Source organism: Podarcis pityusensis (genome assembly GCF_964106645.2).
Source record: "Podarcis pityusensis genome assembly, chromosome: 1".
Lineage (NCBI taxonomy): Eukaryota > Metazoa > Chordata > Lepidosauria > Squamata > Lacertidae > Podarcis > Podarcis pityusensis.
Window position 1 is genome coordinate 5,488,008 of NC_138028.1, and position 12,874 is coordinate 5,500,881.

The 12,874-nt window shown below is 44.6% G+C and overlaps 1 protein-coding gene across 9 annotated transcripts; it reads left to right on the top strand.

Moving 5' to 3' along the window:
• The first annotated feature begins 313 nt into the window (after positions 1-313).
• Positions 314-11,351, top strand: CDKN3 (cyclin dependent kinase inhibitor 3). 9 transcript variants are annotated; one of them, XM_081022944.1, is made up of 8 exons: positions 314-460; positions 3,453-3,520; positions 5,713-5,765; positions 6,011-6,055; positions 6,769-6,991; positions 8,663-8,694; positions 9,954-10,057; positions 10,954-11,351. In XM_081022944.1, the coding sequence occupies exons 1-8, from the start codon at positions 437-439 to the stop codon at positions 11,038-11,040; spliced, it is 636 nt and encodes a 211-aa protein (XP_080879070.1). In that variant the 5' UTR covers positions 314-436; the 3' UTR covers positions 11,041-11,351. The 9 variants fall into 9 exon arrangements, with proteins under 9 accessions (XP_080879070.1, XP_080879066.1, XP_080879068.1 ...); XM_081022940.1 differs by lacking the exon at positions 314-460 and adding an exon at positions 492-673 and having other exon boundaries at positions 9,957-10,057; XM_081022939.1 differs by lacking the exon at positions 314-460 and adding an exon at positions 497-673.
• The last annotated feature ends 1,523 nt before the right edge of the window (positions 11,352-12,874 follow it).

A 12,874-nucleotide genomic window follows, 5' to 3' on the forward strand; every position in this document is an offset into this window, starting at 1 on the left:
AATTATGAGAAATCATAGAAAAATATGAAATGATCATGAAATGTATCTTTTTAATTTTAATGGAATTTTAATGTGATGCTGTGACTACCTTTTTTAAAAAAAATTCACTGATACTTAACGTGAAAAACTGAAATTGTTTCATTGTGGGTGTTAATTATGTGCTGTTATCTTCGTTTTTGGTTGTTTTATACTTGTAAACCGCTTTGAGTTAAGAGCCGACAGGGGCGGGGTCTTCAAGGCCATTGTCCAATAAGAACCGTCCTTCCAAGAAGCCCTAGCAAGGCGGGAGCTTTGTTTATTCCCCGCCGGCTGATAGGCCGCCGGCAAAGGGGCGGTAGAAAAAAGGGCCAATCCGCGTTCTCGGCTGCGGCGCGAGCTCTCTCTTTCGAAACCGTTGGCGGCCGGCGGCGGTTTGTTTGTTTTTTCAGCAGAGAGGATGGCGCGAGTCCGCGCAGCTGAGGTGAGGGGAGGCTGTATCCTAGCAACGCAGGAGAGCGGGAGGGGAACTGCCAATCCTGCGCCGTTTTCTGGATTTTGGGCGGGAAAAGGGGGCTTTGCCCCCGCCTCGTTCTCCTGTGACGGACTGAGCGCGGGGCGAATGGGATCCCTTTCTTCTCAGCCTCTCCCCGCCTCCCCTTACCAATCTCGTTTTTCCACGCCGTTCGCTTTAAGGGTGCCTCTGAGCACGTGCAGAGTGGATTTACCTCAGCGTTACCCGGCACATTGGAAATTAAGGGGGATAGGGAGGGAAAGGAGACAGAAGGCAAAAATTGTTCAGTGTTAATGCGCCCCTCACAGGCTTGTGGGACCTATATTTATATGTAATAAATAAATAATGTGTGTGTGTGTGTATAATATTATTATAAATAAATTATATTTTATATACATATATATACACACACACACACACACACACACACACATATATATATATATGTATATATAATATATATAACACACACACATATATATATGTGTGTGTGTGTATATATATATATATATATATATATAATTTATTTATTTATTTATTTATTACATTTGTCGGTCGCTTTATATTGTCCAAGGCGACCCAGAGTGATTTGCAAGTAAACAGATAAACAAAAACCCACGTAAGGAACCTAAAAACCAAGTTGGAGATGCATTAAAAGCACCCAATTTATAAGATTGTAACTCCCAAGACCCACAAATTATTGGCGCTTCTAGGAAAGCAGAAACTAAGGGGGGTGCCCAAGGCATGACCTCCAGGAGGATGGTGGCCAAAAACAAAACAAGAACCCTTTGGTAAAGGGATTTATTTCTGCTATAACCATTTCTGCGGGAACTGCTATTACTGTATTATTAATTGTTATTATTGCAGCATTTTCTATTGTGCTCTTGGGTAGAATTCTCCAGGGAGGTTTACATGTAAAAGAGCAAACCCACACAAAAAAATTAAACATTTAATATTAAAGTCAGGGTTGGGGTAGTTATATGAAATACATGATACAGTATGCGGGTGCTCAGTTTTATATATCATTAACACAATCCACTCCATGCCTTCAACACAGATTTATGGCTCGTGCAGGAGGAATAGTCAGGGGAAATACTGAATCCCTAATAATAATAATAATAATAAAGCATACAAAGGTGGAAAGTGGGAGACCTAAGAGCTTTATTACTTTCAAGGTGAGGGGAAGTGATCTAGGGAAGGTTGGCAGGATAGCTTATTCCATGGTCTTAACCCCATCATCCATTAATTAGCCTTAAGCGTGAAGCTCAACATCAAAAAAACGAAGATCATGGCCACTGGCCCCATCACCTCCTGGCAAACAGAAGTGGAAGAAATGGAGGCAGTGAGAGATTTTACTTTCTTCAGCTCCATGATCACTGCAGATGGCGACAGCAGCCACGAAATTAAGAGACGCCTGCTACTTGGGAGAAAAGCAATGACAAACCTAGACAGCATCTTAAAAAGCAGAGATATCACCTTGCCAACAAAGGTCCGTATAGTAAAAGCTATGGTTTTCCCAGTAGTGATGTATGGAAGTGAGAGCTGGACCATCAAGAAGGCTGATCGCTGAAGAATTGATGCTTTTGAATTCTGGTGCTGGAGGAGACTCTGGAGAGTCCCATGGACTGCAAGAAGATCAAACCTCTCCATTCTGAAGGAAATCAGCCCTGAGTGCTCACTGGAAGGACAGATCCTGAAGCCGAGACTCCTTCATGAGAGTCCACCTCATGAGAAGAGAAGACTCCCTGGAAAAGACCCTGATGTTGGGAAAGATGGAGGGCACAAGGAGAAGGGGACGACAGAGGACGAGATGGTGGGACAGTGTTCTCAAAGCTACCAGCATGAGTTTGACCAAAGTGCGGGAGGCAATGGAAGACAGGAGTGCCTGGCATGCTCTGGTCCAGGGGGTCACGAAGAGTCGGAGACAACTAAACGACTAAACAACAACAACAAATGTTGGTTATATGAGGCTGGATATATCCCAGCCCTTCGTGGCCTCGTCTCTCCACTCTTATATCCCCTTGCAGTGCCACCAATTACATTTGGAGGGTGGCCACTTACGCAATGCCAAATAAAAATAGGACGAGGGCACGCGTAACATTTGCACATGGCCATTTAAATGTACAGTTGTAAATGGAGAAACTGTAACCTTTTATCCTAGTGGGGGCAACCTGGGTGAGTGACCCAAGGAACCTGTTTGTTCTGCTGTCCAGCTGTCTGCAACTTCAAGGCACATGGCGATCTTCCTTCTTAGGGTTCTTTATCTTTACCAGGCATGGCCAAACTCGGCCATCCAGATGTTTAGGGACTACAATTCCCATCATCCCTGACCACTGGTCCTGTTAGCTAGGGATGATGGGAGCTGTAGTCCCAAAACAGCTGGAGGGCCAAGTTTGGCCATGCCTGCTTTAAACCAAACAGTGCTTCATATATTATTATTAATTAAATTTCTTAATTGCTTTAGCCCAGGGCAACCCAAAGTAACTTACAACCAAGCAGGCAACAAACCCCACATAGATACATTAAAACCGATATAGAGGACAGTTCTCTGTAAAGTAGACCCCATGGCCACCCTAAATCTTTGCTCCATCACCCTCTGACGCCTGGAACTGCCTCACCCACCACCCTGTGATGACACTGTGTTCTTATTTTCAGCTTAAATGCTGGAGGACATGTCACTAGACTAAATGTCACAATAAAGGTAGATATGTAAAAAACAAACCCACAATTCTGCTCAAGGCATTTAGCTGGACAGGTTGCAATCCTAATTTTAGTGGATGGCAGCCAGTTATCTGTAGCCTTTCATGATACATTTCCTGGCCAGCCAGAATGAACAATAGTCATGAAGCAGCTATACAGGTATCGACAATTTATTAGACGTGTGGGATGGAGAAGTTGATTTGTACCCCGAGGTGTCGTGTGTGCAGTAAGTGGGCTGATGCTGTAAAATCTTGCAATGCAGGCAAACGAGTTCGACTCATCGGACGAAGAATCCTCGGAGGAAGAACATGTACCCTTTCAAGTATCCTGGTAGGTCCAAATTTCCTCAGGGGACCCCTTCCAGAATTCCTTTGGAGCAGCTTAGTATTCTGGCCACTAGCCACATTTCACAGCTTGCTTAATTTTCTTCATATGGGGTGTTAGGGGAGGGGTAGTTATGCTCATTCTGGGGCAGTTTGTCCACCTTTGGTCCCCTGCACCCTACACTCGGCTCTTGCCTGTGGCTCCTGGAAACTGGCAGTATGCAACAGCAGCTACACACCAGGAACAGCTTCGACTGGCCGGCTAAACCAGGTGACGGTAGTCGATGGGTCTCAAACCCACAGTGAGTTAGGGACTTCCCCTCCATGCGAAGACAGGCTCTGGCAGATTGAGCGGACGAGACCAGGAGTGGGTTTCTGCACATGCTGCAGAGGGAAGTGAGGGGCAGATGGGGTTCAGTATTCTGTGAAAGTAGCCCATATAAGATAAGGAAAACACTGATCCTAATCCTCTGCTGCCTTATGGGATATCTTCAGGAGAAGAAAAGGCTAAGGAGTAAACCCTACACAAACCCAGAATGGAGTCCCCAGGAAACCTTGTACGCCTCCTTCCAGCAACTCCTGCAGCCAAGCTGGTGCCAAACATTTTGCTCTGTTTTCCTTTGGACCACATCAGTGAGTCTGGGGTGTGTGTCTGGTTGTCCATACACACTGCCCAGGCCTGCACCTCAGAGAGGACACTTCGGTACTGCTAATGAATTCACCCTGTTACCGGAAAAATCCGAGGGCTCCCTTGGACAAAAACAAAGACACCAACCAGGATAACTTGGAGCAAAACAGCAGCCTGTAGGCTTGGCCTTTATTGAACTGTTGCAACAGGGTGTTCCCCTCACTTGCAGGAGAGAGGAAAGACCCAGAAAGATGGTGTGCAAGACCTTATAAAAACTTTTGAAATTCCCATCCTCTAGGTCAAGCCCACCCCCAGAAACATCATGCATACATTACAGAAAGGAGGGGTTGACATCATGCATACATTACAGAAAGGAGGGGTTGAGGGAGGAGTTGTGGTGGTAACCTGAGTGTCCTGTCACCTGGCTGGTTCCTCCTTTCCCCCGGCCCATGAGTCACTTCCAGGAGACAAAGGGGAGTTGGCAGTTTCCTGCCCCCAGAGGGAAGATCTGATCATTGTCCTTTGTTTCAGTCCATGCTGAATCCACTCCCATATGCAAGTTCTTTGTGATCTTGATGGTCTTCTGTCTAGGACCATCAGGGTTGGCATAACAACTGGGCAGGGCTCCGGTGGATGTGCTGGGATGGTGAAGGGATTATGGCTGACCAGAACCAAGCCACCCCCCTTTGATAGTCCTTGTCATATGGAGTAAAATAAAAATGGAACAGTGCAAATCCAATGTATGGTTGATTTTTCTATGAATTTATAACAGAAGTGTGGCATATGTAGTGTGTGAGTGTGAGTGTGTGAAGTTTGTACAAACTGAATGATTGGGGTGGGGGGGTTCCTGCTACAACCCCGAGGCACACACCATTGTCTCTTGAGACAGACAGATGCCAACAACAACAAGTTGGGGTGGGTGTGTTATTCTGCCTTAGCTTGTTCTGTGGTGCTTCCTCAATTTGTTGATGGTATTCATCTGTCTCGGGAGACAATGGAGGAGTGCGCCTTTGAGGGTGAAGTCAAATGGTTGGAGAGTTACAGCAACTGCTGTGGCTGTAGAGACTGATGGGGGAGAGACATGTTTTGTTGCAGCTGGGGCAGAGGAAGGCAGCCGGTTGCACTGCTGCAGATGCACCATGGCGTTTCTTCTTGCAGCATTCCTCCCTGCAGTTATTCCTCCTCTTGTCAACCTGGCTTCCCCAATCCTTCCACATTATTGCAAAACAATACTAGGACAGAGATCAGCTAAAACTTCTGGGATATAAAACGTTACAGGATTTCATGTTGTGTGATATGCACTGGCTGTAAATGAAGCAGTGTAACCGTCCCCAGAACTGTTGCAGGCTCAAACAGTGTTGAAAATGGGGTCACATGTAACCACCCTGATAGCATCATGAGCACAAACTATGCATGTGCAATGAAAAGGACATCTAGAGAAGTTGTGAGCTAGATTTGAAACTCCCCTCCTGCCGACGATGTAGCAGACCTGTAGTTGTAAAGAGAGTTTGCTGATTGCAAATTTAAATGCCATTGTAAAGGTTTTTAACTTTCTTTCTTGCTTTCTGTAGGTTAGCCCTATCACCAACCTATTCCCAATATCTTGGAATTTGCTCACTACCAGGTATGCAATAACAGCTTAAAAACTGATTTAAAAGCTCATTCATTTGATGGGGGGGGGAATCTTAACTTACCCGACCCCACATTAATCTGCCTATGTCACTACATGTGAGGTAAAATGAAACATAGCTGAATAAGGTGGCCTGTTGGTGGTAAATAGACATAGATGTCTTGTATTTAACAAATACTTGTTATATTTCTAGCAGTACTTGATATGTTCTTTCATGCATCCACACTGCATCATTTTAGGTTGCCGATTCAAAAGTATTAGAAGAAGCCTTCAGAAAGATATAGGTAATTATATATCAGTGCCCTGGGGATCTTTCAGCCTTCCTTCAACGCCTGGTTGCTCCATGTTTACCTTTTCTTATGCCTTGCAACTGGCATAGGATTCTGGGATAAGCACTTTTGGTGTTCTTAATTTTCCTTTTCCCCTTCTTTGTGTAACATCTTTCCTGATAAAGGGTTCCAGAAGAGACATTTCCTCTTCCCTTTCACTTGAGAGAATAGCTCTTAAGATGGCATTTGCCACCTGCAGTTTGTATGTTATTGCTTTAAGAATGATTTAAGATTTTTATTTTAAATGAATTGTTTTTACATTTTAATTTTAAAAAATTACAATTAAAAAAATGATTTAAGCATTTTAAGAATTTAGTGTCTAATTGGGGGACACCTTTTTACTGATCATTTTTTTTAAAATTAGTTAATCAAAAAATTATTAAATGTTGCTGCTCTCCTTGGAACATTTATTTTCCTTGTATCCTGAGCAGAGCACTAATTCCACCCTGCCAGAGTATCAAATTCCAGGGCAGTGCTGCAATTTCAGTTGCTAAAATTAGGCAAGCTTTATTAGGCGAGCAACCGTGGTTTGCCTAATAATCAGGTCATGGAACACACAAATTCCGTGTTGTAAAGTCAATTTGAATTCTTTTCTGAGTTAGGATTCACAAGGCTTTTATGGCTTCGTGTAGCATTTTAACAAGGCGAACAGCTTCGTTCCTTTGCAGATGAACTGAAGAGCTATGGGGTGCAGGATGTCTTTGTCCTCTGTACCAGAGGAGAGCTTGCAAAGTACCGTGTCCCACACCTCCTAGAGGCATATCAGAGCCGAGGGATTGCTGTACACCATCACCCTATACCTGATGGAGACACTCCAGACATAGCCAAATGCTGCCTGATTCTAAAGGAACTGAGGAGCTGCCTCGAAGGCGACCGGAAAACCTTAATACAGTGAGTTCCAGTGCGCCATGTCCTTTGTCCTCTCTCCATAAGTAAAGATGGTCACAACCTGCATACATCCACCTTAGTTTCCTGCTAACACCAGCTTCTGCCACCCCCTTGAATGTTGCCACCATTCCCGTGTAGGTAGGACAAAATAAAATGCAGATGTGCCGCATCCTAGAGAATCTTCCTAAATCAAGAAAATCCTACAACTGAATGCTTTAGGGCATGAGTAGGCAAACTAAGGCCCGGGGGCCGGATCCGGCCCAATCGCCTTCTAAATCCGGCCCGTGGATGGTCCAGGAATCAGCGTGTTTTTACATGAGTAGAAGAATGTGTGCTTTCATTTAAAATACATCTCTGGGTTAGTTGTGGGGCATAGGAATTCGTTTTAAAAAAAAATCGTCTGGCCCCCCACAAGGTCTGACGTACAGTGGACTGGCCCCCTGCTGAAAATGTTTGCTGACCCCTGCTTTAGGGAAAAGTGCAAGAAGAATTCTCAGGGATGATTCACACCCTGGCCAGCACCTCTTTAATCTTCTACCCTCGGGCAGAAGATATAGAAGTATAATCAGTCGTACCAACAGGCTAAAAAACAGTTTCTATCCATGGACTGTTAGGCTGCTGAACAGAAAATAATATAGTGCAACTGACTTTTGAGGTTGGTGTGTTGTGCGACAAGCACACAGAGTGCAATGAGATTGAGTGGGGGGGAGAGGCTCAGTTAATTTCATTGTACACAGGTTGTACATTGACAATAAAGGTATTATTATTATTATTATTATTATTATTATTATTATCAGTGAGCTTGCGAAGTCAGGATGAGAAGGAAGATGTGTGCCATTCCCAAGATTTGATTTTAGACTTCTAGTAATTATATTTTATCCTGCCTTTGCTCTAAGAAGCTTCTTCTTCTTCTTCTTTGATGAAATCCAGCATCGCCTGAGCTCTGCGAGTGCGGCTTTCTCCCGATTGAAGTGCAGAGTGTAAGAAGCTTAAAGGCAGCATTCAAAAGATTTCCAGCACTCTCCCATGCAGCACCCAGATTCGCTTAGCTTTAAAAAATGGTGCCACAGAGAAGCTTCTGTCCTATGCAACAATAAGCGTTCATTATAAGAAAACTGGAGAGTCCTTATACAGAGTCATCGTAGGCTAGGACTGGGTTTTTGAAGGGGAGCTCAAGAAACATAGAGCTACACGGAGCCCTGAACAAGCCTACGTCAGGGCAGCTTTCCCCAACCTGACACTGATGAAAGTCAAATGCCCAAACATCTGAACTGTATCAGGTTTGGGGTGGCTGTGTTAAGGATATTGCCTCTCAATATCAGATTGGAAACCTTTTTCTGGAACAAGACAGAGCTGGTTCGTTGTGACTCTTGATACTATCACAATGTACAGTGGTACCTCGGGTTAAGTACTTAAATCGTTCCGGAGGTCCGTTCTTAACCTGAAACTGTTCTTAACCTGAAGCACCACTTTAGCTAATGGGGCCTCCCGCTGCCGCCCCATGATTTCTGTTCTCATCCTGAAGCAAAGTTCTTAACCTGAAGCACTATTTCTGGGTTAGCGGAGTCTGTAACCTGAAGCGTATGTAACCTGAAGCGTATGTAACCCAAGGTACCACTGTACGTGTTCTGTTTTTGAAAAAAAAATGCCCAATCCTTTTTTCCCCACTTTCAGCTGTTATGGAGGGCTTGGAAGATCCTGTCTCAGTAAGTAAATACTTTTTCTAAAAGCATTAATTAGTTTAATATTGGCATTTTCCTGCATAAATCCATCGGATCGTGAAACTATGCCCTCTAGTATGTTACACAATTTTCTCCACCAGTAGTCTCAGACTCATCTTTGCAGATGTAAAAGGTGGAAGCTCTTTCACAGCTGAGTTGGAGGAATACTCCTTGCCTTCTACTCCCTAGGTATAACAACAGCAACAACTCTGGAAGAAGAGCATCACTGGCAGAGCGCAATTTTCCCCCCCGCAAGTTGCGAGAACTATTAATCTTTTATTTTTATTACTGAGGTGCCCATGAAATGCCAAGATGGGCAATAAAAAGAGGAAGGTGGAACTGCCTTGCAAGACCTGTGTCATGGTGAACAGTATGAGATTGGAGCTAGAAGTCCTTGCTTTAAAGCTCAAAGATTGTTGTGGCACCTGAAATACTCACAGATGTATTATAGCAGAAGCTTTCATGACCAGTTATTCTCAGCTCGCAGGTTATATACCCATTGGTGACAAAGGTCATGAAATGCAGAAGGCATAATATGATATTTCTGTGCTGTCCTGTAGCTCAGCTGTGACTTTCCTGGGGTTCCTTAAGCAAGCCACTCTCTTAGCTTCAGCCTCAACAAGTGTAAGGAATGCTTCACAAGAAAATGTGCTCTGAGCATGTACAGCAGGAATGGAGAACTGACAGCTCTCCAGATGTTGGGACTACAACTCCCTCCATTCCTAACAATTGGCCACATCTGGACAGCCAGATGTTGCTCATCCTTCACAAGCAGCATAATCCCTGGCATATATAATCGGAAGTAATCTCCCCTGAGTTCAGTTGGACTTACTCCCAGGTAAATGCATATAGGATTTGCAATCTTAAAACATATTAATGTGAAGTTACAGGGAACCAGGCAGAGGGCGCCTGCCATGTGGAATGCCCTCCCATCAGATGAAAAGGAGATAAACAACTACATGACTATTAGAAGACATCTGAAGGCAGCCCTGTATAAGGAAGTTTAAAACGTTTGATGTCTCACTGTGTTTTTATATTTTGGATGCTGCCCAGAGTGGCTGGGGCAACCCAGGCAGATGGGCAGGGTACAAATTATAACATCATCATCATCATCATCATCACTGTTACTATTACTCTTATTATTATTCACTCAGGCTTTCAAGCAGGTTTTGCCTCCTCACTAAATACAACTGGTTTCCTTAAACAGAAAATCTCTTAGGTTTTTTCTTTTCCTTTTTTTACAGTAGCAGCTTGTCTCCTGCTTCAGATATCTGACACAATAGGCCCACAGCAGGCCATAGACAGCCTGCGAGACTTGAGAGGTTCAGGAGCTATACAAACCATAAAGGTATGAGGGAAGGCCATGATGGGCCGGCTTGGTAGTGGGAGGACAAGTTAAAGGGCAACAGCTGACTAAAGGCAGTGTTTTGTTTGGCACTGAAAATCTTTCCTGGCTTTCTAAGAGTTAAAGAAGGATATCAGTGCTGCTGGTGACAGTATCCATAATTCACCATTTCTGTTCTTGACCACAAGGCCATATCAGAATCCTGCATTGCCCTTACAGAAAACAGGCTTTCTAGACACGAGAAAAGCGAAAGTGTGGATAAGCCCTGAATATTTACAGAGCATTATTATTATTATTGGGTGGAATTCAACATTGTGCTCTTCCAGTCATTCCATCTGTGCAAGCCTTGCAGCTTCCCAGGTGGAACAACCCCCCCCCCTTTCCTATCCTCCCCCATGTGCTGTTCTGTGGGATGTTCTCTGGACCCCCTTGAAGCCAATTTCAGGGGGAGAGGGCGGGAAATCCCTGTTGCACAAGTGGAAGTCCTTGCACCAGGCTTCTGCTGATGGTGCTGGTTTAGTGAATCCTACCCAGCATCTCCCATTGTCCTCTTATTCAGGGAGCTTGCCATTTAATGGACTGCAAAAAATCAAGGACATGTGAGCAGATTAGGAGGATCCTGGACCTGGTCTCTCTAAGGAAGTTCAGCTGGGAGGGAGGAGAAATTGAAAGAGACTCTAGGAACCTCCACTCCCAACAGACAACACTTTGAAGAACCTGAGAAAGGAAGGGGGTCTGCTTGACAGCTAAAAAGCAGATTGGTCGGGAGTCAGGAGTACTTCCTTTGGGCTTTCAGAAATCTATTCTCACAACCACCTTTCACAACTGTCCTCTACTCATTTTAGCATCTGTGATTAGAGAACAGGTCTGCAGCTTATCCACTCTGCTTTCCCTTGCAGCAATACAACTACCTACATGATTTTCAAGAGACTCTGGCTGTCCATCTAGCAACAGAAGGTGCAACAGCAAGATCAGTATCACGATAAACAGCAGCAGTGGAACTGAGCTGCTTCTTACATGACCATGCTGCAATTGCCTTTGCTTGGTGCATGCAGGTGAAAATGCACCTGTCTCCAACATCTCATTGGAACTTAATTAGTCAAGTTATCCTAGCACTATCTCCCTGGCAAGCTGCCTGATGCAAAATACAACAAATGTAAGCGCTGAGGGTTCTCTGTGAGCACTATAATTTTTTCACAGCATAAATTCACGTTTTAAAGGGTACATTTGTCGATGGATTCCTGAAACGTAACATTCTCAATATGTGGTTGAATTCACAATAAATATTAGTTTCAAACCTTCTGTTCATATTTTTAACTCTCCATCCCACATCTTGTTTTCTGTGCTTTGGTGGGACATGTTTGTTCTCTGTTCTTGCATCTCACTGGTTTGAGGGAAGCCCTACAGAAGAAAACAGAATCTGGCATTTTTAAGCTTTAGGGTGCGTTGCAAGGTTTCCTGCTAAGTTATGTCTTAGGACACACCCGCAACAGCTGGCATTCTGGATGATGTCTTTAACGTGGGCTGCCTTTCCAAATGTCTCTCTCCCATGAGGTTTGAACAAATACTGCACAAAATACTGCCCCTGCAAGCTTGCACCTTACTTTCCTGTTCACTTCTCTAGAAACCTGTGGGCTGTTCCCGTAACTGCTAGGAAACAGTGATTGTCCTCCAAGCTTGCATGATTGCCTAATCTGACTTGCCCCCCAGTGATCTCCTATCCTGAAACAATTTACTGCTATGCAGGCTTTCTAAAAACCAGCTGGTACCTGTCAAACCAGAAGTACCTCCTGTTCCATTTGAATCCCCCCCCCATCTGAAATCATCAAGGGCAATATTGATCTATTTGATGTAGCCAGCCATATCAAAGGTAAGCTTAGGCAGCAACCCTGGTTGATGTTAGCTTGGGAAGGCTGCTTGTTTAGCGCCTTTGGAAGGCTCTGTAGAAGCGGAAGTGCTTTTTGTTTTGTTTCAGCCTCAGAGATACCTACATATGCAGGTCATACTGTATATCCATCTGGTCCACTGCTGTCTACTCTGATTGGCAGTCGATCTCGAAGGTCTCAAGAGTTCTTTCCCATAAACTGCTACCTGACCTTCAAAAAAACAACAAAAAACAAAAGCCAACCCAGTAAAAAAAAACCCAGGATATCAGAGTTGAGGAGCCGTTATCTCTATCCCATGTTTATGGGATAGGTAAAGGTAAAGGGACCCCTGACCATTAGGTCCAGTCGTGACCGATTCTGGGGTTGCGGCGCTCATCTCGCTTTACTGGCCGAGGGAGCCGGCGTACAGCTTCCGGGTCACGTGGCCAGCATGACAAAGCCGCTTCTGGTGAACCAGAGCAGCCCATGGAAACGCCATTTACCTTCCTGCCAGAACGGTACCTATTTATTTACTTACACTTTGACGTGCTTTCAAACTGCTAGGTTGGCAGGAGCAGGGACCGAGCAACGGGAGCTCACCCCATCGCAGGGATTCGAACCGCCGACCTTCTGATCAGCAAGCCCTAGGCTCTGTGGTTTAACCCACAGTGCCACCCGCGTCCCTTGTTTATGGGATACCTATATTGTTTATGGGATACCTGTATATTATAAAGAGATTCACACCTCTCTGCAGTTAATCCTACACTCACATCCTAGTACCTTATACAGTGGTACCTCGGGTTACATACGCTTCAGGTTACAGACTCCGCTAACCCAGAAATAGTTCTTCAGGTTAAAAACTTTGCTTCAAGATGGGAACAGAAATCGTGCTCCGGGGGCGCGGCAGCAGCAGGAGGCCCCATTAGCTAAAGTGATGCTTCAGGTTAAGAACAGT

What these genes read in the sequence shown, in the direction of transcription:
- CDKN3 (XM_081022939.1), top strand. Translation starts at nt 599, where the DNA reads ATGGGATCCCTTTCTTCTCAGCCTCTCCCCGCCTCCCCTTACCAATCT. An exon ending in AAGCCTTCAGAAAGATATAG is followed by an intron (nt 6,056 to 6,768) that starts GTAATTATATAT and finishes GTTCCTTTGCAG; the next exon opens with ATGAACTGAAGAGCTATGGG. An exon ending in GAGCTATACAAACCATAAAG is followed by an intron (nt 10,058 to 10,953) that starts GTATGAGGGAAG and finishes TTTCCCTTGCAG; the next exon opens with CAATACAACTACCTACATGA.